Source organism: Arachis ipaensis, chromosome B4 (assembly GCF_059453495.1).
Source record: "Arachis ipaensis isolate K30076 ecotype BB chromosome B4, ASM5945349v1, whole genome shotgun sequence".
NCBI classification, from domain to species: domain Eukaryota; kingdom Viridiplantae; phylum Streptophyta; class Magnoliopsida; order Fabales; family Fabaceae; genus Arachis; species Arachis ipaensis.
In genome coordinates, this window is record NC_142439.1 from 147,742,483 (window position 1) to 147,766,933 (window position 24,451).

At 31.4% G+C, this 24,451-nt stretch overlaps 1 protein-coding gene across 1 annotated transcript; it reads right to left on the reverse strand.

The window, feature by feature from the left end:
- Positions 1 to 2,758: 2,758 nt before the first annotated feature.
- LOC107637470 (uncharacterized) lies at positions 2,759 to 6,703 on the reverse strand. The gene is made up of 2 exons (XM_088483627.1): positions 4,732 to 6,703; positions 2,759 to 4,052 (listed from the first exon to the last, which is right to left on the reverse strand). The coding sequence occupies exons 1-2, from the start codon at positions 6,587 to 6,589 to the stop codon at positions 2,863 to 2,865; spliced, it is 3,048 nt and encodes a 1,015-aa protein (XP_088339753.1). The 5' UTR covers positions 6,590 to 6,703; the 3' UTR covers positions 2,759 to 2,862.
- Positions 6,704 to 24,451: the final 17,748 nt, after the last annotated feature.

A 24,451-nucleotide genomic window follows, 5' to 3' on the forward strand; every position in this document is an offset into this window, starting at 1 on the left:
GCAGTAATATTAGATTATAGATACAGAAAGTGGCAAAACCACTATCCAAATAACCAAACCCACCACAACTTATGTACAATCCCTCACAAGACCTAAACTTCGTGTTGGATTTAGACAACAAAGCCATTTAATTTTGCTAAAGCTGTTTGTTGCAGCCTATAATAATTGAAAGTCAAAACTAGTAACTGAGCTCTTCTTATCTGCCATCCTTGAGTAGTTAAGTTTGGCATTGATAGGGTTTAAAGTTTTTCCTTTTTCAGCCTCTACACACTCAATAAATAAAAAGAATGAATCAGAGATCTAACCAAAGCCAAGACCATCATAGGAAGTTTGTCTATAGGTATCCAAATCCATAATGTAATGGTTTCAATTTCTAGTTACACCACCCCCTTCTTCAAAGGCAACAAGAACACATCAAATTTGGGAATGCTTTTTCTTTTCTTTTCTGCTTAATCCAACAACGAGAGAAATTAAAGTGTTTAAAAGACTATATAAACATGGAAAATCACATGAACTAGAACCTGAAACTTGTTACACATACATCATAAAATCGTCAACAATATTTGATTATTTGAAATTGATTGATGTTAACAAATTTAAAGAATAAACAAAACATCTTCCATGTTTTTAACCACCAATTAGGCATCAGTGTCTTAAGATTCAACCTTTATATCCAAATACATCCTTGTCAATTAGATTGTTCAGAAACAAGAATAATAATAATGCAATCACACACTTTAGTTCATACTATGCATTGTATTTGTCTTTTTTAGCTCAAACGATGCAAAATTATTTGTAAAGAGACAAGAGGGCCAACACAAGCATGCCACAAATTCTATTATTTGTAAAGAGACAAGAGGGCCAACACAAGCATGCCACAAATTCTGAAGTCAAAGTCTTTCTTACAGAGAGGATGTTACCGGAAGGGAGAGGCTCACGACGGTGATGATGAACGAGGAAGACGGCGACGCCCTCTGACACGACAACGTTCTCCTCAGCCGGATGAGGCGCGCAACGAATGCTGTGGTGACAGGGCGCCGTGGAGGAAGCTTCTTCGTCTTCTTTACTGGAGAGAAGAGAGAGTGCGAAGAGAAGAGAGGGAGACAGAGAAGAGATACGAAGGTTCTGGGAGAAACCTAGGAAAAGAAAGAACAAAGTGATATTTTTTTTGTATTTTTTAAATTTATTTATTTTTTTGGTATGAATGAATGATTAAAGTTTATGAAAGTTGTTAATAAGATTGAAATAATTTTTTTTAGTATAGATAAATAATTAAATGTGTTTTTGTTTTTGTTTTTTAAATTTTAAAACTATAAAATTAAACAATTTAATTCAATTTAATTAATTTAAAAAGATAATTATTTAAAAAAGGGTATTTAAGTCTTTTAAAAAATTAAATAAAAAATATTATTTTTATTTTTATTAAATTATAAGGATATTTTAGTAAAATTAGTGATATAATATATATTTTCTTTTAAAAAAATTAAATGTCGACGTGGAAAATAAATTTCACATGACTTATTGTTATTTGTCCATATATTAAACGTATCGGTACGTATGAATTTATGATCGTACCGTAGCAAACACCATATATATAATTACTAACTATACTAATAATTTGAGTTGTTTAAATTTAACCAAAATTAATATTTTAACTATAATAAAAATAATTTGTAATTAACTTACGGTTTAAAATAACTCATTATATAATTTGTTAGAATATTAATAACTAAACCCTCCTTCTCCAAATCTTCTTGCCTTTAATGGTTTATGTTTATTAACGCTCGCTCCCTCTCATGGCTTTTATTTTATTTTAACATCATTGTTAGATCTGAATTCATCGTCATTGCCAAAATTAGATAGTAGTTGTTATGCAAATTGGTTGAATTACTTGAATTTGAAATTACAGAAAATAGAATAAATGATTTCAAATTAAAAAAAAAACAATAAATATTTTCAACACAGTTAAAGGACTTTAAATTTAAAAAGATAATGCAAAAATTAACATGTTATAAAAAATAAATTACATGTTCTTTTAAAAAAAATAAATAAAATTTACTCTTATATATTATTTATCAGGATAATGTTACATGTACACCAAAATTAGCCATTAAAGTTAATCATCAGTATAAAATATATATTAAAATACAAATACACATTGAAAATAAATTAAATTACATATGTATTTATACATAAATATATTGGTGGCTGATTTTAGTATACAAATAATATTTTTGTATTTATTAAGTACTTGATAGTGGACAAATTCAAATATTAGTGTGATTTGTGAACTAGCTAGAAATCTCTGTTATTATTGGATTATTAATAACTTCTATTGTATGTATAATTTATTTGTAAATAATTTAAATATATATAACATTATTTTTATATTTTACCAACTTGACTATTTTACTGGGGCAAATCGATCAAATGTACTACAACTAACAATGTATCATTTACTATATCTTCATATAAGAGGTAGTGATCAGGTATATTTTTTCTTGATCTAAATTTTGTATAATAATATTTCTCATCTTAATACAACAACCCTTTTGATCTTTCTTGTTTGCTTGATAATAGCAAACTTTAATCAATGAACTTTGATTTAATAGGACAGAGGCATGTAGCTGTTTTAAATTAATTGCTTCTTCAATAGGATAGGATTTCATTTTTGTTATATTTAGACACTTCAGAAGCAACAACTAATAATGCTTTATCTCATGCATGAATTTAGTTTTAGTCACTCAGAATCACCTTAATATAAATCATCAACATATATATTATAGGTCTATATGAGAACAACATTAAACATGTTTACCTGCACTCAAATACAAAAAAGGTACAAGATATTTTACAATCATATTAACATGAGACATTTTTATTGATCTCATGTATGGAACTACTTTCCTCTGTGGTTGTTAAAATTGTCTCATGCTTGCTACTAGAAGATGTATCTAACATTTCTAACTGAGACCTTTCAGGAGAATACAACACAGGCTTTGGAGGAAATGGCACGGACTCAAGTTCTCCATGCAACATCTCCACAACTTTACTCATTGATGGCCTATGTGATGGATTTGGTTGAATACACCACAAACTTACTAATATAATCTTCTTTATCATATCATTATCTTCATCTGAAATATCAGAGTGTCTACCAAGAATATTATCTTGATCAAGATCTTCATATATCCAATCAGGAAAATACATTTCACTGCGATGTGATTCTTTATTGTTGAAATTTTTTCTTTTTCCAAACATCTCAAGAATCAACATACCATAACTATATACATCAGATTTATCAGAAATTCTACCGTATGCTCGACTAAATATTTCTGGTGCAATGTAACCTGGAGTTCCTCTTGTGCCTAAAATAGATACATTACTCTCTTTCTTTTGACAGATTCGAGCTAATCCAAAATCTGAGATTTTTGGACAAAAGTGTTCATCTAGAAGAATGTTTTCAGGTTTTATATCAAGATGCAAAATTTTTGTTGTGCATCCTTGATGCAAGTATTCTAACCCTTGAGCAATACCAATTGCAATGTTGTATAAAACACTCCAATCCAAACTACGAAAAGCTTCGGCAGATTTTGCTTTGTAGATGTATTTATCTAGAGAACCATTAGGCATGAATTCATAAATGAGTGCTCTTTTGCCTTGATCATAACAAAATCCTAAAAGTGAGACAATATTCACATGAGATGTCCTACTAATACTAGCAACTTCATTTATGAATTCTTCCCCACTTCCCTTAGATTCACTTAATATCTTTACCGCAACTTGACGATCATCAGTTAAACTTGCTTTGTATACAGTACCATATCCACCTTGTCCTAGTTTATCACGAAATGAATTTGTCATTCTTTTCACTTCGGAATAACTAGATCGCTTTGGTGCCAAAAAATCATAACTTTTTATAAAATCCTCGATGTTGTGGTCATTGTATGTTGTCTTGAAGATAACTCGATGGATTAAATGAAGGCACCTCTTGCGGTTATAAATAACCAAAACAAGTATTATAATAACTCCAGCACTAGTTATCGACATAACTGTAGATATGCAAAAAATGGAGAACAATTACATACACTAACTTGGATCTTTAAAAGAATATAATAGTCACAATAAGTATAAATAACATGACAGAAGGAATTATTATTATTATTATTATTATTATTATTATTATTATTATTATTATTATTATTATTATTATTATTAAGTAGAAGGAAGTAGTATAGACATAAAAATAAACGACAATTCTTATTTTAACTCTCTTTTTTTTGGATAAATCTGAAAAATACTACTAATTAGCCAATATCAATTCATATAAATCTTGGATTTATTTTGAAATATTCAAGTACTTTTTATTATTTTTTATTATCTCGGTAACTAACGAGACCATCTCTTTTTTTATTGTTTTCTAAATAAAATTTTGAAGATGGACAGAATACTAATATGAAATTTGAGAACAAAATATCGAAATATCAAGTTAGACACATGACAACAGAAACAAAGTTAAAAACCATGGAAAATCAATAAAGCTAATGCTACTAAAATAGAAAAAAGGAACTAGCTTAGTAACCGTTAAATATGGTTTGATTTGCAAATTTGTAAAAGATAATTTGTAGTATTGTTTTTTTATTAAATTAAATAACTAAAAACGATAATTTGAAATTAAAACATTTCACTAAAAGATTCTTATATGCTACATGCAAAGGTAGGTGGAAGTACCTGTAATCAAAGGAGTTGAGATTCTATGGTAGGAAGCATTAGGAAAATCATTGTCTATGGCAATAAAGTTGACCTTTGGTGAGAATTTGGGAATATTTCCAGTAAGATGGTTGTTAGAGACATTCACAACTTCAAGTTCAGGCAATGTTGTCAATCCTTCAGGTATTTCACCCGTCAAATTATTCCCATCCAAATACAATTCCCGCAAATCTATTAAATTGGCGAATGCAGGTGAGATTGTGCCCGTCAATTTCAGATTTGATAAATTCACCATTCTGATCTTATTTTTGTCATCGCATGTAATGAAACTCCAGTTTTTACAGGCATTATTTTCTCTCCATGAACGTGCCAACATAATTGGATACTTGAATTTCGCAGCAATTTGAAGCAAAATGGTCACTTTTTGATCACAAGGTCCTGGATCTTTGTGACAAAAGCCATTTGTGGTGTTAACACCAAGATTCTCCATACTATCAAAATTACTGAAGGTAAGATTTGGTAGGGGACCTTGCAAAAAGTTATAGCCCAAATAAAGATATTCCAAATTTTGAAGAGCGATGAGAGAATCTGGAACCACACCTGTTAATTGATTGTGACCAAGTTGTAAATCTTGTAAAGCAGTGCAACGAGACATGTCAGGAATAGGTCCTGTAAACGAGTTCCCTTGAAGCCACACTTGAGATAAGTCAAGCATGTTTGAAAGGATATCAATCGGACCCGAAAACCCGTTACCCTTCTGGTTATTGAGATGCAAGGTGGCAATCTTGGTCCCTCCGAAAGACTCTGGCAAGACACCGCTGAGGTTGTTGTTGGAAAGAAGAAGAGTCTCCAAACTTGGCAAGGAGTCAAATATTTCTGGTAGAGAGCCCATGACATTTGTAGCAGTAAGATTGAGGTCTTTCAGTTGTGTGGAGTGAGTCAAGTTGGGGAAGGTCCATGGTGCAAGGTTGGTGTTGTTTCCCAAGTTGAGACTCACCAAACTGGGTAGACCCTGGAAGCAACCTTGGGGGATGGAGGTAAGGTTGTTGTTGGAGAGAGAAACTCTTGTTAAGTTGGGGAAGAAATGAGAAAAGTTTGGTAGGGATCCCATGAGATTTGTAGCCTGGAGGTTGAGAAAGGAGAGTTGCAATGAGGAATGAGTCAAATCGAGGGGGAAGGTCCATGGTGGGAGGTTGGTGTTGTTGGCCAAAGAGAGGACATACAAACGGGTGGTTAGGTTGTGGAAGCAACCCTCAGGGATGGAGGAGAGGTTGTTGTTAGAAAGATAAAGATTCTCCATAACTGGGAAGGAATGGGATATGTTTGGTGGTAAGGAGCCCATGAGATTTGTAGAAGACAGGTCGAGGAGACGGAGTTGAGAGGAGCGAGCAGTCAAATCGGTAGGAAAGTTCCATGGTGGGAGGTTGGTATTGTTATTCAAGCTCAACCGCTGCAAACTAGTAAGACCTTGGAAGCAGCCATGAGGGATGGAGGTGAAGTTGTTGTAGCCGAGGTGCACGTATAGGAGGAAGGAGAGGTTGGCGAGAGAGGGAACAGGCCCACTCAGATTATTGTTGAAGAGATAGAGGTATATGAGTTGGGAGAGGGAGTCGTTGAGGCCTGCAGGAACTGTTCCCGTCAGCGACATTGATCTGAGATCGATCACTTCAATCCTTCCACTTTGATCGTTGCAAGTCACGCCTCTCCACAGGCACATGTGGGTGGTGTTGGACCAAGCAGGGGGTTTGAGTGCATTCATAAGCTTGAACATGTATGCACCTTCATCATCGTTGGACTCCACACAACACATGATGCACACCACAACCATACACAAATTACTAATAATCCCATTTTTGGATCTTGATTTCAGGTATGCCATATATGATGACCAAATAAACAACTTATTGCTTGTTCACTAATCCGTCGATGCTCAATCACACACATGTATAAAAGAAACCTATGATGAACAACTCAGTCCAAACTTTTAACTCATAAAAATGCTATTTGCAAAAGACAAAAAGTATTGACTTATAATTTATTAATAGGTATAGAAAATTAATTTCTAATTAGTTAATATTAATTTTTTTATTATCAATAACATTGTAAATCTCATTCATTTTGCACTAATTTACCTTTGTCATCTTTATATTTAAAATATATCTAACTAAAAACTAGTTTTATCATAAATAGCATTTTTCCTTTGCTAATAAGCTTGGCAAGAAATTTTCTCATCACTACGTCATTCTTTATTCTTCTTTAAACAGGTTATAAAAACACTTTATGTGGTTTAAAATAATCACAACTAAGTTTTTTGTTTATAATATTATTCTTTTTTTAACAATATTATTCAAACATTATATCAAAAATAATAATATTTTTTTACTTTAAATGTATTTAATTAACAATAATAATGAATATATCTTATTAACACAATTTTGTTTTGGGGGTCGAACAGAAGCATTTTCGAATAGCAATAATTGTTTGTCTATGAGGCCACAGATTTTGCTGTTCACCTTTTTTTTTTTTTTTTCGTGTACTAAAGTCATCTAAAAAGTATGCATTATCTTGTTTCCTTTTTCTTTACCGAAAAATTATTTCTTCCTTTTTGGTCGTGAAACAATGCATTATTGTTGTTGTGGACGTGCGTCTATGGCCGCGGAATAAAAGAGAAATAAATGTGCAACACAAAAGTATACATTATCAGTATAAGTATAAAAAAGCTGAAGGGTAATTTAGTTTCGATTGGTGCACAAAGATTTCCCTTATCTATTTATTTTACTTTTGATTTAGTTATTGGTTGTTATGGTGTTTAAAAGGTAGTATTTAATTTATCAAAAAAAATTAAAAATTAATATTTATTTTAAAAATATAAAAATAAATTATTTTTAAATATGTAAAATTTATTATAAAAGATAAATTAAATAAAATTAAAACACCATGTAATAGACATTATAAAATTTACCTTAGTTATTTGAGAAAAGTTCAAGAATTAATAAAAATTTATTATTTTCTGTTAATATTTTTAGTTATTATGCGAGTTAGATGAATTAGAGACAGAAGAAAGTATAAAAGAGTATGCATTGAATGGTAGAACTCATCTTACACATGAGGTTTCAGGTCTTTATATACAATAGATAGTAGCTTGTGACTAGTCACTCATAATCACAAGTCTGTAACCAACTTCTCCTAATTAGTCCAACTAGCACTAAATTATTCAGATGATTAGTTGCTATATGTAACTGTATATTCTAAATACAAAAATTTAACAGCAGTTAGTTAGGAATCCTAACATGTATATTACGTAACATTTCCTTTATTTTTATTTTACAGTTCTATCTCATCTATGCTTTTCTTTCTTTCTTCTTTTTTAAATATTTTTTCAGTTGTTAACGGAATATATATATATATATATATATGCATCAATCAATTTATTGGTGTAGTCATTATCACCATGAGACGATTTTGAAACGTTAGGAACTTAAATAGGACGAACACGTTGGAGATAAAAACGATACATAAAAATAAATTTAAATTTTATCTTTCAATAATCAATTTTTTACCGTACATAGTTATTGAATTATTTTATAATCATATTCAACTAAATTACACTTAATCACATTAATTTTATTCTGAATAAATTTATTTTTTTTTATAGTTTTACTTTTAAAAATTTTTACTCATCATAAAATATTTATAAAATGATTAGTACATAAACTTGTGAAAAAAATGATACATATACAATAAAGTAATGTGATTCTAGTCATTTTATAAATATTTTATAATGAGTAAAAATCTTTAACAGTAAAATTATAAAAAAAAATAAATTTATTTAGAATCAAAATAATGTGATTAAGTGTAATTTACTTAAATGTGATTAAAAAATAATTGAATAACTATGAACCGCAAAAGATTAATATTAGTAAAGGATAAAATTAAAATTTATTTCTATGTATCGTTTTTGTCTCCAACGTTTTCGTCCTATTTAAGTCATTAACGTTTCAAAATTGTCTCAATTTTGTCCCGTTATCAATTCCGTTAACAGATTCCTAACGACAGGACAATATTGAGTCAATTTTGAAACGTTAGGGACTTAAATAGAACGATTCAAACGTTAGGGATAACTTTAAAACTTATCTCAAACGTTGGGGACAAAAACGATACTTACTCTTTTTGAGTATATTCGAGAGATTATTTTGAGAAAAAGTATAAGATGTGTTTGGAAAAAAAAAACTATTTTTGTAATTGATTTAGTTTGATTTGAAATTAATTGAATTGAAATGAATTATAGTGTTTAAAATTAATTATGTAAAAAAAGAAATAATTTGATTTAAAAAATAATATAATAATCTAAGATAATATTTTTACCCTTTATTTAACATTGTACAAAATTCTATTGGCTCCTCATACTTTTTCATATTTAAATTATTTACAAATAAATTATACATACAATAGATAGAAGTTATTAATAATCCAATCACAGAGATTTCTATAGCTAGTTCACTCCAATATTTGAATTTGTCCACTATCAAGTTGATGGTTTCAGTGGCTAAGAGAAGGGGGTTGAATCTTAGCCCTTTTTTGCTTGATAACCCTTGTTGACTTGTGAGACCAATTCAAGAAACTTTTTGTCTTTTTATCTCGTTACTGGACACGAGACTTTTTCTTTTGTCTCGTCCCTAGTCACGAGACTTTTCGTTTTGTCTCGTCACTTGGCACGAGATATTTCTGGTTTTTGCTCCTGTGCAGTAGATACAGAAATGGAGTAGAGAAGAGAGAAAAATTACACCCAGATATATCCTGGTTCCGCCGCTAAGTGCAGTGCAGCCTACATCACAAAAGTGATGGAATTTCACTATAATCAATCTGATTACAACCTGTAAAGTGCTAATCCAACTTACAAGGGGATTCTCACAGAATCATGAAACACAACATAGATGAACAAAGGAACTCTAAGACATCTATGACTTTTTCTTTTAATTTTGCACTCTCTGCCTTTTTCCGCTCTATGGCTTTTTCATACAAACCTCACTGTTTGCCTTTTTCCATGAGACTCAAGACATGACAAAATTAAACAGAAAAATACTTAAACATAATACATTGAAGGAGAAGAGCAAACTGTTAGCTCAGGTAGTTCTGAGAACACTGTGCCTTGCACTCTCAAATTTTTCTCCTTGCCTCAATCAGTGGCTGTTCTCTCTTTTTAAAGAAGAGGGAAGCCTCCACACTTGAAGCCAACACCCAAACCAACTTCTTCCTCCTTCAACAAACATAACCGGTTCGGCCACATAGAGAAAGAAGAGATAACCATGCAAGACCCAACATGCAATTACCTCTAGTCCTTTCTTGATCATCACTCTTCATCAATCCGAGCTCTCCATCCTTGGTTTGCTCTCTAAGATGGATTTCTGGCCCTTGATGCTTCATGATGATGATGACTTCATCTGCTTCCATCTCTGCCTCAACCATCACTTCGCCACTCTAGCTACTTCCTGTGGTGGTTGAGCAGAATCAAAGACAAGCCATGCTTCAAGAATCTCCCTTGCTGGCCGAATCTTCATCCTCCATTTTTGGTATGGAGAGGCTAAGATAACATCACCATATCTTACCATATGTGATAAAAAAGCTTAGCCACAGCTCTTTTTTATTTTAGTATGTTTTCTTGCCATCATTGTGATGGTCTTGTATCTTGCTCTTTCTTCACTTCGGTAGCTCAATGTAGCTTCCATGGCATCCATTGTTTCCTGTGTAATAACCGAAGAAGAAAAAGAAACGAGAGAGAAGAAAGTATGAATAAAAGCAATTGAGTGTATCTGAGTAAATTAATTAAAGTGAATTGCTTTTACTTCCCTTAGGTGGAGTAGCGGGTAGCAATGCTAAACCCCATCATGTCAACTTGTCAAATTCTCTCTCATAGTTCCCATGCAATAAATGGCAATTGAATGAGTTTTGGAATCCATCACATGTTTGAATTCTTGGATCCGTTGGAAGCAATTTTGCTTTCTTTCTTCATTTATTTCGGATCATGCATGAGGAACTTTTATCAAATATAGAATTGGGCTTAGTTGCAACAACAACAATTAATTCTGGCCCAATAATAACATTTGCTTTCCTGATGAAATTTGGATCATGCATTGAGCATATAGGAAAGCATGTATTTGGGCTTTTAGCAATAATAACCCAATCTGGTCCAAGTAACAACATATTATTTCAGCCACAATAATTCAACATCAAAGCTGAAATTCTTATAAGCACATTTGGGCTTGCACCAGATTTTCATTTTTTGCCCAAACTAAACCTGCATTGCAAAAATTACTTTAATCATTTTAATTTAATATCAATAATTTTTGCAACTGATTTTATTAATAATGTTTGATCATCACTTAATTAAAAATAGAGTTTTCCAAACTCATCACAAGTATTTAATAAATAATATATAAAGATAAATTTTACTCAATTTTTTTCTAAAATAACATGTAATTTATCATTTATAACGTGTTACTTTTTAATTGATTGATATTTTAATTTAATTACTAACTATATTAATAACTTAAATTTAACTAAAATTAATATTTTAATAATAATAAAGACAATTTATAATTAACTTATTATCTAAGAAAAATATTATATAATTTTTAAAATATTAATAAATAAACTCTCCCCAAATTTTATTGGCCAAAGAAGTTGTTAGAATAATTAATATGGAAGATGTTATTGATGAACTATTACAGTTTTTTTTTTTAAAGTTAGAAATGAAACTCAAACCTGTAATCTTTAAGTGGGTATGAAAAAAGAGAAAAATTATGTCATTTAAGTGTAGTCGACTTTATGTAAAATAATTGAGAGTTGTTAGATGATTTGACTAAATTTTTATTTACTGATTTTCAACTATCAACTTCACGTGAATTACACTTAAATTTCCACCTTTTAAGTTATAGCTCATTGGTAAGAACTATTACAAATTTATTAACTTAAACAATATTAGTTCTAACTAACAATTAGTTAGGCCCTATGACCAGGACAAAGCATAAGGAACCTGTCCTAACATAGAGAGCATTTAGGTAAAATTTGAGGGGCTTGTAGAAATTTTGATTTGATTAGAAAACAGTACCAAATGAAAAACCACTCTCGCACACACTTCGATTCTCTGCAATTCGTTTTGATAATGCTGGTGAATTTACTTCTCAAACTTTTGATGTTTACTGTATGATTATGGAATAAGCGTTGAATATCCAGTAGTTTATGTTCGCACACAAAATGGGTTAGCAGAATCACTTATTAAACGCCTCCAATTAATTGCTAGACCCTTACTTATGAGAACAAATCTCTCAACATCGGTTTGGGGACATGCTATTTTACATGCCGCAGCACTTATTCGTTTGAGGCCAACGAGTTATCATCAATTCTCTCCTATGCAATTAGCTTTTGGCCAGCAGCCAAATGTTTTCCATTTAAGAATATTCGGGTGTGCGATATATGTTCCCATTGCACCACCTAATCGCACCAAAATGGGACCCCAAAGAAAATTGGGGATATATATTGGATATGATTCTCCCTCTATAGTGAGGTATCTCGTGATACAAACTTGAGATGTATTTAAAGCCCGGTTTGCGGATTGTCATTTTGATGAATCAAAATTTCCAATATTAGGGGGAGAGAATAAGCTTACTGAAAAGGAACTTAATTGGAAAGCATAATCTTTGATGCATTTAGATCCTCGATCAAGTCAATGTGAACTAGAAGTTCAAAAGATTATACATTTGCAAAGAATAGCAAATGAATTGTCTGATGCATTTTTCGATACAAAGAGGATAACCAAATCTTATATACCAGTGAAAAATGCCCCAATTCGAATTGATGTCCCAGTAGGACAAGTAGCCACTAAAGCAAATTCACGCCAGGCAGGCCTGTCGGTTCCAAAGACAAAAATTTTCGAAAAATAAAAGAGGTAAATACTATTCCTATTGAAAAAGACATAGTAGAGACACATGCAGTTGTCCAAAATTCTGATATAGTTTTAACGTCAGAAGACGTTCAGGTACCTGAAAATTGTGAAAATGACGAGATCTCGATAAATTATGTCTTTACAGGAGAAAAATGAGACCGAAATAGGACAATTGTCAATGAAATATTTGCATATAATGTGGCATTAAATATCATGCATGAAAGTAAGGATCTTGAGTCAAGATCAGTCGAAGAATGTCGACAAAGGAATGATTGGCCAAAATGGGAAGAAAACATGAAGGCTGATCCACTACAACAAATTCGGGTTGAGGCAACCCTTTAAAAACGTTGCCTAGAATAAGGAAAAGTGTTATCTTTGATCAAAAGCAACACTTTCCGACAAAACGCAATGCTTTTTGGGGGGTTAGCTATACGGCCGTTACCTTTGGTCTAAGGCAACGCTTTTGTGTATTAAAGGGAACCCTTTTTATGGCAACCTTCAAAAAGCGTTGCCTTTTCTACAAAAAAAAGCAACTCCTCATGAGGGTTGCCTTAGAGGACCCAAACACAACACTTTAGACAAAATTTTATGGCAACACATTTTACAAGTTGTATTTTCTAAAACATAAAGCAACACTTGTCCAGGTTTTTTTATGTTGCCTTTTCATATACTTAAAGCAACACTTGTCCAGGTTTTTTTAAATTGCCTTCTTCGTATACATAAAGCAACACTTATCCAAATTTTTTAAGTTGCCTTTTTCATAGACCTAAAGCAACACTTATCTAAGTTTATTTGCAGTTGTCTTTTTCTAATACCTAAAGCAACACTTTATTGAGTTTTTCTTAGATTCTCTTTTTTTTTTATATCTAAAGCAATATATTTTTTACCTTTGTTAATGACAATTGAAGGATATATAGCACACACTAATAATATTTAAAAATTTAAATTCAATTTATTCAATATAGGGAGAATAGGCTAATAATATATATTGCATGTATATAGAAAGGTGTTCCAAGTATCAATTAACATATACTTGCTAAGTTACCAAGTCAAATAAAAATTAAACATAAGCAAATAAAATACATGTTTTTCTCATGATGAACTTGAACAAAAAAAAATTAATTTTTTCATTTGAAACCAAAAGGACTTTGTGCTTTACTATTGTGCCAAGAATCTCCTTTATCTCTTCAGAAAACCTCATCCAACTATAAGCAAGTTGTAGCCAAATCTAAATCGACAAAAAAAAAATATAGTCAAAACATCAGTTTAACAATAACAAGTATACTCAAGTGTTACAACAATTTAGCTATACCTAATCATGATTTGGTATATGAGTCGATGGAGATTGGTCCAAATTCTTAAAATATTAACATGTTTGAGAAAAATATGAATACATTTATTAAATATCCCTCTGAAAAAGAAACTAAGAAATCCTCGAAGATTATAGGATATGAAATAGAGGATTTTCATCTATTTTGTAGTGGGGTGTAAATTGTTTAGAGTTTAGTGGGAAAGGCTCCATGTATGTGATTTGTCTAATAGTTTAATGGATGGCAGTTCACAGCCGCTTGTTTACAGTGTCACCACAAATGGATGCCTCAGTAACATAAAAGAAATCAAAAGAAAACTCTTAGGAGAGACACTCACTGCTAAAGAGCCAAGAAATGGTTAGGTTCTCCTATCTGTATACTTTGTGTACACAAACATCCACAATAGTACGAAACTTATTGTTACCTTTTCAAAAACTATGGCCATAAAGATCTACTGAGCTATAATTCTAAAATTTCTCCAACTATTCAGTTTTGGTGTATTTCCTTATCCTATTCAGTAATCAGTACTATGTATGTAAGTATGTTAAATGAAAGTAGTAAATTTCAGACAAACCTCGAGTTCAAATGGCATTGATAGCCCTCCGTTACTGTTCTTGGGGTTCAACCTGGGCAACAATGACTCCAGAAAAGCTTGCCCTCCTTTACTAATAAATATCAACAGAGGCAGAAGTTTGGCTTTAGTCCACTCAAATAACTTTATCCATGAAATGATGACAGTGATGTAACCATAATGTATTAATTTGGAATTAAGACATTACCAATTATATTCAAATATAAGTACACAATCTTTCATTGATATTGCTTGAAGGGAGCCCAGATTTAGAAGTATCGCATACTCATGAACCTAACTCAAGACAAAGAAACTGAAAATTAATTGATATAAAAGGCAAACTGCAGTGAAATCTAAATTGACAAAAAAATATAGTCAAAACATCAGCAATAATATGTTTGAGAATCTAAATTTCTCATTTGGAGGGTGTACATGATAAATAAATGTGACACTCAGATTCAAACATTTAAAACCAGAAATGAATATTACATACAAATATAAATCAGTGTATCAAACATTTTTGGAAAATGAAAAACATCAAACAGATCCAATCCTACAGGATAAAACAGAAAGCATAGTTATATCACTAAGATTATGCCTTGGAATTGGCATAGAACAATAATAGCACGTCCAAGTAATCAACAAGTTAAAGCAATAGTCTAATCTTGGTACCTGAGTCCACCAAGATAAAACTTTGCATATCTTGTTATTAGAGACCTCTATATACTTGGAGAAGGCAGGGACAAGATATAACACAACATTAACTGCATTACTTGTTAAGTATATGGCTGCCGCAACCATATAGGATGTAAAGCACCATTTCTCAACCAAGGTTCCATACTTAGTAGAATAACAAGTATATTTTCTTCTTGAATTAGCATAGCAAACAGGAAGAACAATAGTCCATATAAGAGCAAAGATCAGCTTCATCAAGAGTTTCACTTTTTGAGAATATTCCATTGTATATCTGGCTTTCCATGTAAAAAGGTGATGTCTAAAATTGCTGTTGAAAAGGAGAAATAACTGAAAGGGGGATCCCAAGTCATGGCAAGCAATGATTATGATGGTCTGCAACCAGTACATAACTGAATTTTAGACTATCCATTACAAGGGAAAAGAACAAAGCTTGTTAAAGACAGGAATGAAAGAAAAAGTGTACATGAAAAAGGAAGCCACTGTAGTAGAGAGCGAATATAGCCGCAAAAATCTTCCCTCTTGTGAGCTCACCCGTGGCTCCTATGACAGCACTGCAAACGGAGGGTCCACCTTATCTATCACAAAAATCATGGCAAATAAACTGAGAAAATTACTGAATAAGTAGTTCATTTTTCCAAAGAGATGAATTATAAGTCTCTGTTTTGAGAGGGAATATATATTTTGCTAACAAGATCTCAGTTTTGCCGGCATAATCATAAAGAAAAAGCAGCTCGAAAGGAAAACAAAATAATTTCAAGAGTATTGCTACAAGTTTTGTCATGCTATTACTTCTTTTAAGCAACACTTTCTTATTAGAAACACATGTGAGTATCCAAAATTGTTTGGAAGGAGCCATACACTAAAATACTGAATTTTAGTTTTTTCAGAGAACAGCAACTCATGTTTTTTCAGAGAACAGCACATCACAGAACATCAAATCAGACAATTGCAAAATAATTTACTAGCTAAAAATTAAAATCTAAGTAAACTGTAATGAATTAATTCAAAGAACATGAAAATCATTTTTCTCAAATACCTGGAAACAGAGGAATAGAGGAAGAATAAGAAGGAGAAGAGAAGGGATAGGGGTTTCTTGCGATTGAGCACCGCTCCCGTCGAGGAGAGCACCGTGCTGTCGCCGTACGTAGAGGAGTGCACCGCGATTGAGCGCTGCTGTCGTCGTTAGGAAGGGGAGAAAGGGTGCGTTGTTGCAGTGGCTATGTTAGGGCTTGTGGAGAGCACCACACCGTCGCTCGTCGAAGATAGCACCGCACTGTCGCCGTATGTGGAGGAGTGCACCGCGATTGAAGGCTGCTGTCGCCGTTAGGAAGGGGAGAAAGGGTGCGTTGTTACAGTGGCTATGTTAGGGATTGTAGAGAGCATCGCGCCATCACCCGTCGAGGAGAGCACTGCGTCGTCGCCGTACGTGGAGGAGTGCACAGCGATTGAACGCTGCTGATCTGCTGTCGCCGTTAGGAGGGGAGAAAGGGCATGGTGTGTGCTTTGTTGCAGGGGAGAATGGCTATGTTAGGGCTCTTGTGGGCGTGAAGTGGAAGTGGAAGTGTGGAACTACTGAAGCACATCTGTTTTTTTATGTTTAAGTTATTTTTTCATTGAAAAAATTTTATTGGTGGGAATATGATTAAAAGTTTCTCTCTAAAATTTTTAACCATAAATAATTTTAGGCAACTCTTTATAAATGTTATTTGTTCAATTTTTTTACAATTCTTATAAAATGTTGTATTTTATTTAAAAATGTTGTCTTAAAGTTTTTATTTTGTAACATTTTGTAAATGTTGTTTTAGATATCAAAGACAACTCTTTTTATGGGTGGCCGAAAATTTTGTTATCTTTGCCTTACTCAAAGACAATTCGTTAAAAATGTTGTCTTTACCTATCTAAAGCAACTTTTGTTAAATGTTGCTTCTAATAAGGGTTACCTTAGGCCAAAAATGTTGTAGTGTGAGTTAGACTCACTTGCAAAACATGAAGTCTTTGGACTTGTAGTCCGTACACCAGAAGATGTAAAACCTGTTGAATACCGATGAGTATTTGTGAGAAAACGAAATGAGAAAAATGAAATTGTACGCTACAAAGCTCGGCTTGTGGCACAAGGTTTTTCACAAAGGCCCGATATAGATTATGAAGAAACGTATTCCCCTGTAGTGGATGCGATAACATTACGTTATTTGGTCAGTTTATCTGCATATCATAAACTACATATGCATTTAATGGATGTGGTAACAGCCTACTCATACGGCTCATTAGATCGTGATATCTATATGAAAGTCCCTGAAGGACTGAATATATCTAAACCATCCAATGGATATTTGCAGGGATTATACTCAGTCAAATTGCAAAGATCTTTATATGGTCTGAAGCAAGTTGGACGAATGTGGTATAATCGTCTTACTGAGTATCTGGCCAGAAACGGATTCAAGAATGATGATATTTGCCCATGTGTTTTCATAAAGAAATCTGCATCAGGATTCATTATAATTGCTGTGTATGTTGATGATTTAAATATCATTGGAACTCTTGAAGAGATTCCAACAATTATTAAAACTCTAAAAGAAGAGTTTGAGATAAAAGATCTTGGAAAGACTAAATTTTGTCTCGACTTGCAGATCGAACATATGAAAAATGGGATCTTTATTCATCAAACAACATACATAGAAAAGATCTTGAAGAGATTTTATATGGATAAGTCACATCCATTAAGTACCCTAGTGATCGTAAGATCTTTGGATGTGGAAAAAGATCAATTCCGTCCTAAAGAAGAGAATGAAGATATCCTTGGTCCTGAAGTACCATATCTTAGTGCCATTGGAGCGTTAATGTATCTTGCTAATAATACACGACCCGATATATCATTTGTTGTGAATTTACTAGTAAGGTATAGTTCCTCTCCAACCAGAAGACATTGGAATGGAATCAAACAAATCTTTCGATATCTTCATGGGACGGTTGATGTGGGATTGTTTTACCCATATGGATCCAAGTCACAATTAGTTGGCTATGCAGATGCTGGATACTTGTCTGATCTACATAAAAGGAGATCTCAAACAGGATACCTGTTCATATATGGTGATATAACTATATCATGGAGGTCCACAAAACAGACGATAGCAGCAACCTCCTCTATTCATGCTGAAATACTAGCGATACATGAAGCTAGTCGCGAGTGTTTTTAGCTCAGGAGTCTAATCCAATATATTCTGTTATTATGTGGACTGATTGATCATAAGATAGCTCCAACTATCCTGTTTAAAGATAATACAGCATGCATTGCTCAACTTAAGGGAAAGGCGATAGAACAGAGCATATTTCTCCCAAATTCTTCTTCACTCATGATCTTCAAAATCAAGGGACAATTGATGTCCAACAGATTCGCTCAAGTGATAATCTGGCAGATTTATTCACAAAGTCACTCCCAAAATCCTCTTTTGAAAGATTGGTATATCAGATTTGGATGCGCCGATTTCGAGATATTAAATGATGTCGACAAGAGGGGGGAGACTGTACTCTTTTCCTTGGTCAGGTTTTTTTCCATTGGTTTTTTTCGACAAGGTTTTTTTAATGAGACAATCCGCATCACAAAGGATTTTGTACTATTTTTCCTTCGCTAAAGTTTTTCCCATTGGATTTTCTTTAGTAAGATTTTAACGAGACATAATCCTAAATGGTCATCCAAGGGGAAGTGTTGTGATAAGGATGAATGACGTGGATGACCATTTTTCATGAGACTTAGTTTACCAAGAGTGATTGCATTTAATTATGTTTGAAAAGTAAAACTTCTTTGTGCTTATAAATAGCAACGTAATATGAAGCATATGGAACACACATAGAAGTAATAAAATACCCTTCTCTCTCTTTATACACTACTAATAGTTTCTCTCGCTCTTATATTTCTTTATTTTATATTTGTTATCTCTTCCTTATATTTTTATTTAATTTTTTCATAACAGACAATACGTTTATTGGTCTTAATTACTATCCTTTTCTTTGAAATTTCTTGTATTATCCCTTTAATCTTGTTTGATTACTTCATTCATTTTGCAAAGTTAATTAAACACATACACTCCGATCCTCTGCTATTTTCTAAAATGGCTTCTCTGTTTGTGATGCTCCTCCCTCATAACTCTATTCTTCTATACTTAATGATCCTTTTGATAATGAATCAGACTTGAATATGGGCCTGGCAATAAGAATCTTACTTAATGATCCTCTTGATTTGGTGGAAATATTTTGACCGGACCGATGTCAGAGTTTGATCACTCTTCTTCATTGATAGTGACTACATTTCTTGTTGAACCTCCAAATCTTTATGTAATTTATTTACTAGAGTTATTTTCGTGGCTTAATGCAAAGAACATTTGCAAATATGAAACTTTAAAATAATATAAACACCTTAAACAAGGAAATATTCTTAACTAATTATAGAAGGGAATGAGTATGACTTTAAACCTTCATATGGCACCTAGTATGATACTTTATTGGCAATATAAATTCATTTCGAATTTCTCCAACGCAGAGACTTGGAGTAAGATTTCTTTTTTAAGCAGCTTATTATTATTCTCTGATTGGGAAATTCACATGAATTTCTTATTGTGGTATCTTATTCCTGCTCTTCTTTATTGTTTGCTCATTGATAATATAAAAGTAATAAGATAATGAAAAAAGCAAACTAGGTTCAGCGATCAACACATTTTACAATTTCTTTGTCGAACTTCTAGTGACATGCCAAGCTGGAATGGTAACGGTTAGAAAGGATAAGATAGAACATAAGAGAGAACATTAAAAAAAAGGTTTATGTGTATTCAAATTGTATAAAATTATACAATATAAAAATATATTTATATGTACTAAAAAAATCGAAATAATGAAAACATAATATCTTATAATAAATATATAGATATGCTAAATAATTCTAATCAAAACTAATTGATCCTAATATATTCTAACAGCGACCATAATGATTCTAACTTGTATTCAAGAAGTGAATTGCAGTGGATTATTGCATGACAGGGAGACTGATAGATTATTGGATGGCTTAGGACCTCGGTTCGTCGATTGGTGTTATCCCAAGCCACTTGCAGTAGATGCTTATCTACTTCAAAGTGGTTCATGGGTTTAAGCCTCCATTTATTAATAAAATTAAGTTACAAATTAGAGTAAAGGATATGTATAAGAAGAGTAGTGCTAGGAGGTCAGCATCTTTTGTGATTTGTAGTTATCAAATAGTCATTAATAATGATTTTAATGGTATAAGATTAGTGTGAGATTTCATCCAATGACTCACTTTTCTTTGTTGGTTGGCCAGAATTTAATAAAATTGTTGGTCCCTAAACTTTTCCTTTGTATAAAGCTTAGTCCATTTTACACTTAAAACTCTTCCCCTCTTCCCCTCTTCCCATCTCTTCTAAAATTCACTAACATAAACGAGCAGTACGTTACGATAGATTGATTTGTGTTAACTTTAATCATTAAACTACACTAATGATAATTCTTTCTCTTATTAAGCTTGTTTTACAAATAATACAAACAATCCAGAGTACGTCCCATTTGTAGTTAACAAGCTTGTATATAAACACAATTAGTTTATGACAAGGGGGAAATAGAAGTAATTTCCTAGTCAAGTACTCAAATTTTCGTGCTTCATGCATGTTTCATAGACAATCATGAATCAAAACAATCTCCGGAATATACTCAAAAAGTTATTGGGGTGTAACGGAACACTTACTTTTACTTTTCTTGAAAAACATTCAAACCTCCCGTTCTCATTCTTTATAAAAGAGTAATAGAGGAGCATTGGTGATAATGACCACGCCAATGAAGTGATTCATTTTAAAGAAGATCATTTACCTGCACTTTAGGTTAACAACTTAAAAACATAATATTAGGCTTACACTATTCGCATATTTTATACATAAATTGTGGATTAGGGAATTTATAAAAAATTAAAGTTAGACAAGATTTTATAAAAAGTAAAAGAGAAAATATTGAAAAAAAGAAAGAAAAGCATAGACGAGATTGAAGTGTACAAAAGTAAAATAAAAGAATTGATATATTTTTTGTAGATTCATCTAATATCTAATAGGGAAAAGCTCTACATCCATATAATTTTTCCATCCAAGCTATCTAAGTAACTTCAATCAGAGACGCGCCTCTCCAACCTCCTTACGCGTTTGTTATTATACATGCGCCTCATATAACGTATATAACGTAAACCTTCTGCTGCATGATAAACCATTTTTAACGTAAGCTTTGTTCTCTTTTCGCGTTTTCCTTCTTCTTCTTCAACCAAATAAAATTCGTCGTTCTCCTCTATTCGCGCTTTTCTTCTCTGCTCGCATTCTTTATTATTGATCTGCATTGAATTCAATATAATAAGCTCCGTCGTTCTTCTTCTTCTTCGTTTTCTTCTTCAATCTATACTTCTGAATGGAAAAAATGAATGATTCAACTTCAAATCAGTTGAATGAGGTTATTACGTTGAGAAAGCTAGGAAATGATTGCTGCATGCTATCACAATAATCTTATAAACACTGAACAAAGTAAAAGGAGGCCACCGAACTGAACAACATTCACCAGGTGAATCAAAATCATAAAGGCTACCGAACCGAAAAATGTTCATGTAGTGAATAAATGGTGATCAACTTTCAATCAACAAGAATAGTATTTCTCCTCCTTTTCCTCCTCCTCCTTCTTCTTTTAAATTCGCGCTCTTCTTCTTCTTCTTTCGTTATAATCATCACCAACAACCAGTGACGGACCCAGAAAATTTTTATAATGAGGACAAAAATACACTAAAATAATTTTTTTTAAATATCAATATATTTATAATTTGAAACTAAAATTATATATATATATATATATATATATATACATAAAAAAAACTAATAATTTTACTTATATTTATAATAATTATGTATAAGAGTTAAAATAAAGAATATGAATTAGAATTCAATTAAAAAGTTAATTTTTTTCAACTAATTTCAATCAATATCAGTCAATTTTTTTTAAAATTATGTTATTTATCTTAAGATTTAAACCCTCAAGTCTCTAAAAAATTAAAAATTTTTATAATTAAAAAATAATTAATGTTAAATAACTAAAAGTCAGCTTTTTATAAATTTATTATTATTTAATATATAAATAATTTTTTTATCTCAACTAATTTAAAAAAATTTATTTATATTTAAAAAACTAAGCATCGATTTAGTAATTAATTAATTGACTATTTTAAAAAGAACATTTTCATTATTTATTATTGTTATTTTTTAGTTTTTATACTAAATTAAATTTAATGCGATATATATAATTACATATTAAATTTAATAAAATATTTTTTTAACGTAATTTTCAAAAAAAATAATTTATAATTTAATATAAAAAAATAATATAATAATAGAATCAAATATATTCATTTATATATAATTATTATTAATTTTTTATTACCTATTTATATATAATTATTATTAATTTTTTATCATCTAATGGGGGCAAGTGCCCCCTCTCTCCCTAACCTAGGTCCGTCCCTGCCAACAACACCAACATTTTGCTCGGTTAAGTGGAGTTGTTCATTTTAATTCACTTGATTATTAATGTGTTCAGTTGAGTTCTTGTGCATGCAAAAATATTTTTCTTATTGATTGAATGCTTATCACGTTTTATTTAGCATATGATTGATGTTCGGTACGGTTCAGTGGTGTTGACCATTTCAGTTCACCTGATTGTTATGTGTTCAGTTAACTTATTTTGCATGGAAAAATGTTATTCTTGATGATTGAATGTTTACGACATTTTATTCAGCACATGAATGTTGCTCGCTTCAGTGGAGTTATTCATTTTGATTTACTTAATTGTTAATGTGTTCAATTGAGTCCTTGTCCATGTAGAAATATTTTTTTTGATGATTAAATATTTATGACGTTTTATTCAACACATGAATGATGTTCGGTTCAGTGGAGTTGGCCATTTCGGTTTATTTTTGTTCTGCATAATTTAAAACTCTTCCTCCTCACCTTCTACTACTTCTTCACCAAGGAGAGAAAGAGGAAAAGACAAAAAAATACAGCAGTAATAATAACAGAAGAATGAAGACAAGGAGAAAACACGTGAAGAAGAAGGAACGTGAAAAAGAAGGAGGATGATGAGGAGAAGGAGGGAGGTGAATTTCTGTTGCTGTTTTTGTTCGTTTTTTGTTATTCCTTGTCAAATCTTCTCGCGATTATTCTCCAGTAGTAGTTTTTACAGAGAACGTGACTGAAGTTTGAGTAATTTTGAGAGAAATTCGAAAAAAAGGAACAGTTTCGTATAGCGATTTCGTGTTGAGAAAGAAGTAACGTTTTTTATAATGAACGCGAAGTAACGAAGAGTTTTCAAACGCGTGTTTACACTTGTCATTACTTGGATCAATTTGATGACATGGTTACATAGATATGTAGCGCGCCCTATATAATATTATTATTGTAATTGTGTCACTTATTACAATCTCATACACGCAATTAATCACTTGCCCGCCGTAAAATGATTAGATAAATGTTAGTGGGTGAAAATTTATTATTTTTAATTATCGGTCAGTAATATTTAAAAATATAAATTAAAAATATATTATTAAATAAAAAAATTAGATTTAATAACTAAAAGTATTAAATAAAAATAATAAATTTTATGAATTCTTAAATTTTTTTCAAATAACTAAGGTAAATTTTATAATGTCTATTACTAGGGACGGACTTAGAGGGGACGAGTAGTGGCCTCGGCCCCCCAAAATTTTTAGAAACTATATTTATATATGAGATATGTATTTAAAAAAATAAAAAATATTATATAATTTAGTATTTTTATATGTATTATTTTTTATTATGTAATAGATTTATGTCTTAATTATTTAATTCACTAATATTTTTCATTTAACTAATTTAATATCATACCCTCAAGTCTTTGTAATTTTTAAATTAGTTTTTATATAATATTTTCTATATTTATATAAAAAATCATTTGTTTATTTTATATTAACATATTTAAAATTTATATTATTATATTAATATTTATTTGCGTAGTTATATTTTGGTAATCACATTATGTACTTTAGATATTCTTTTCTTATAAAAAATACTTATTTTCTTTTAAATTTATGTTGTTGAAAGAAAAACTTTTATAAAAATATCTTATCTCTTGTATTCTATAAAGGTATTGTGTCTTTCAAATAATTAA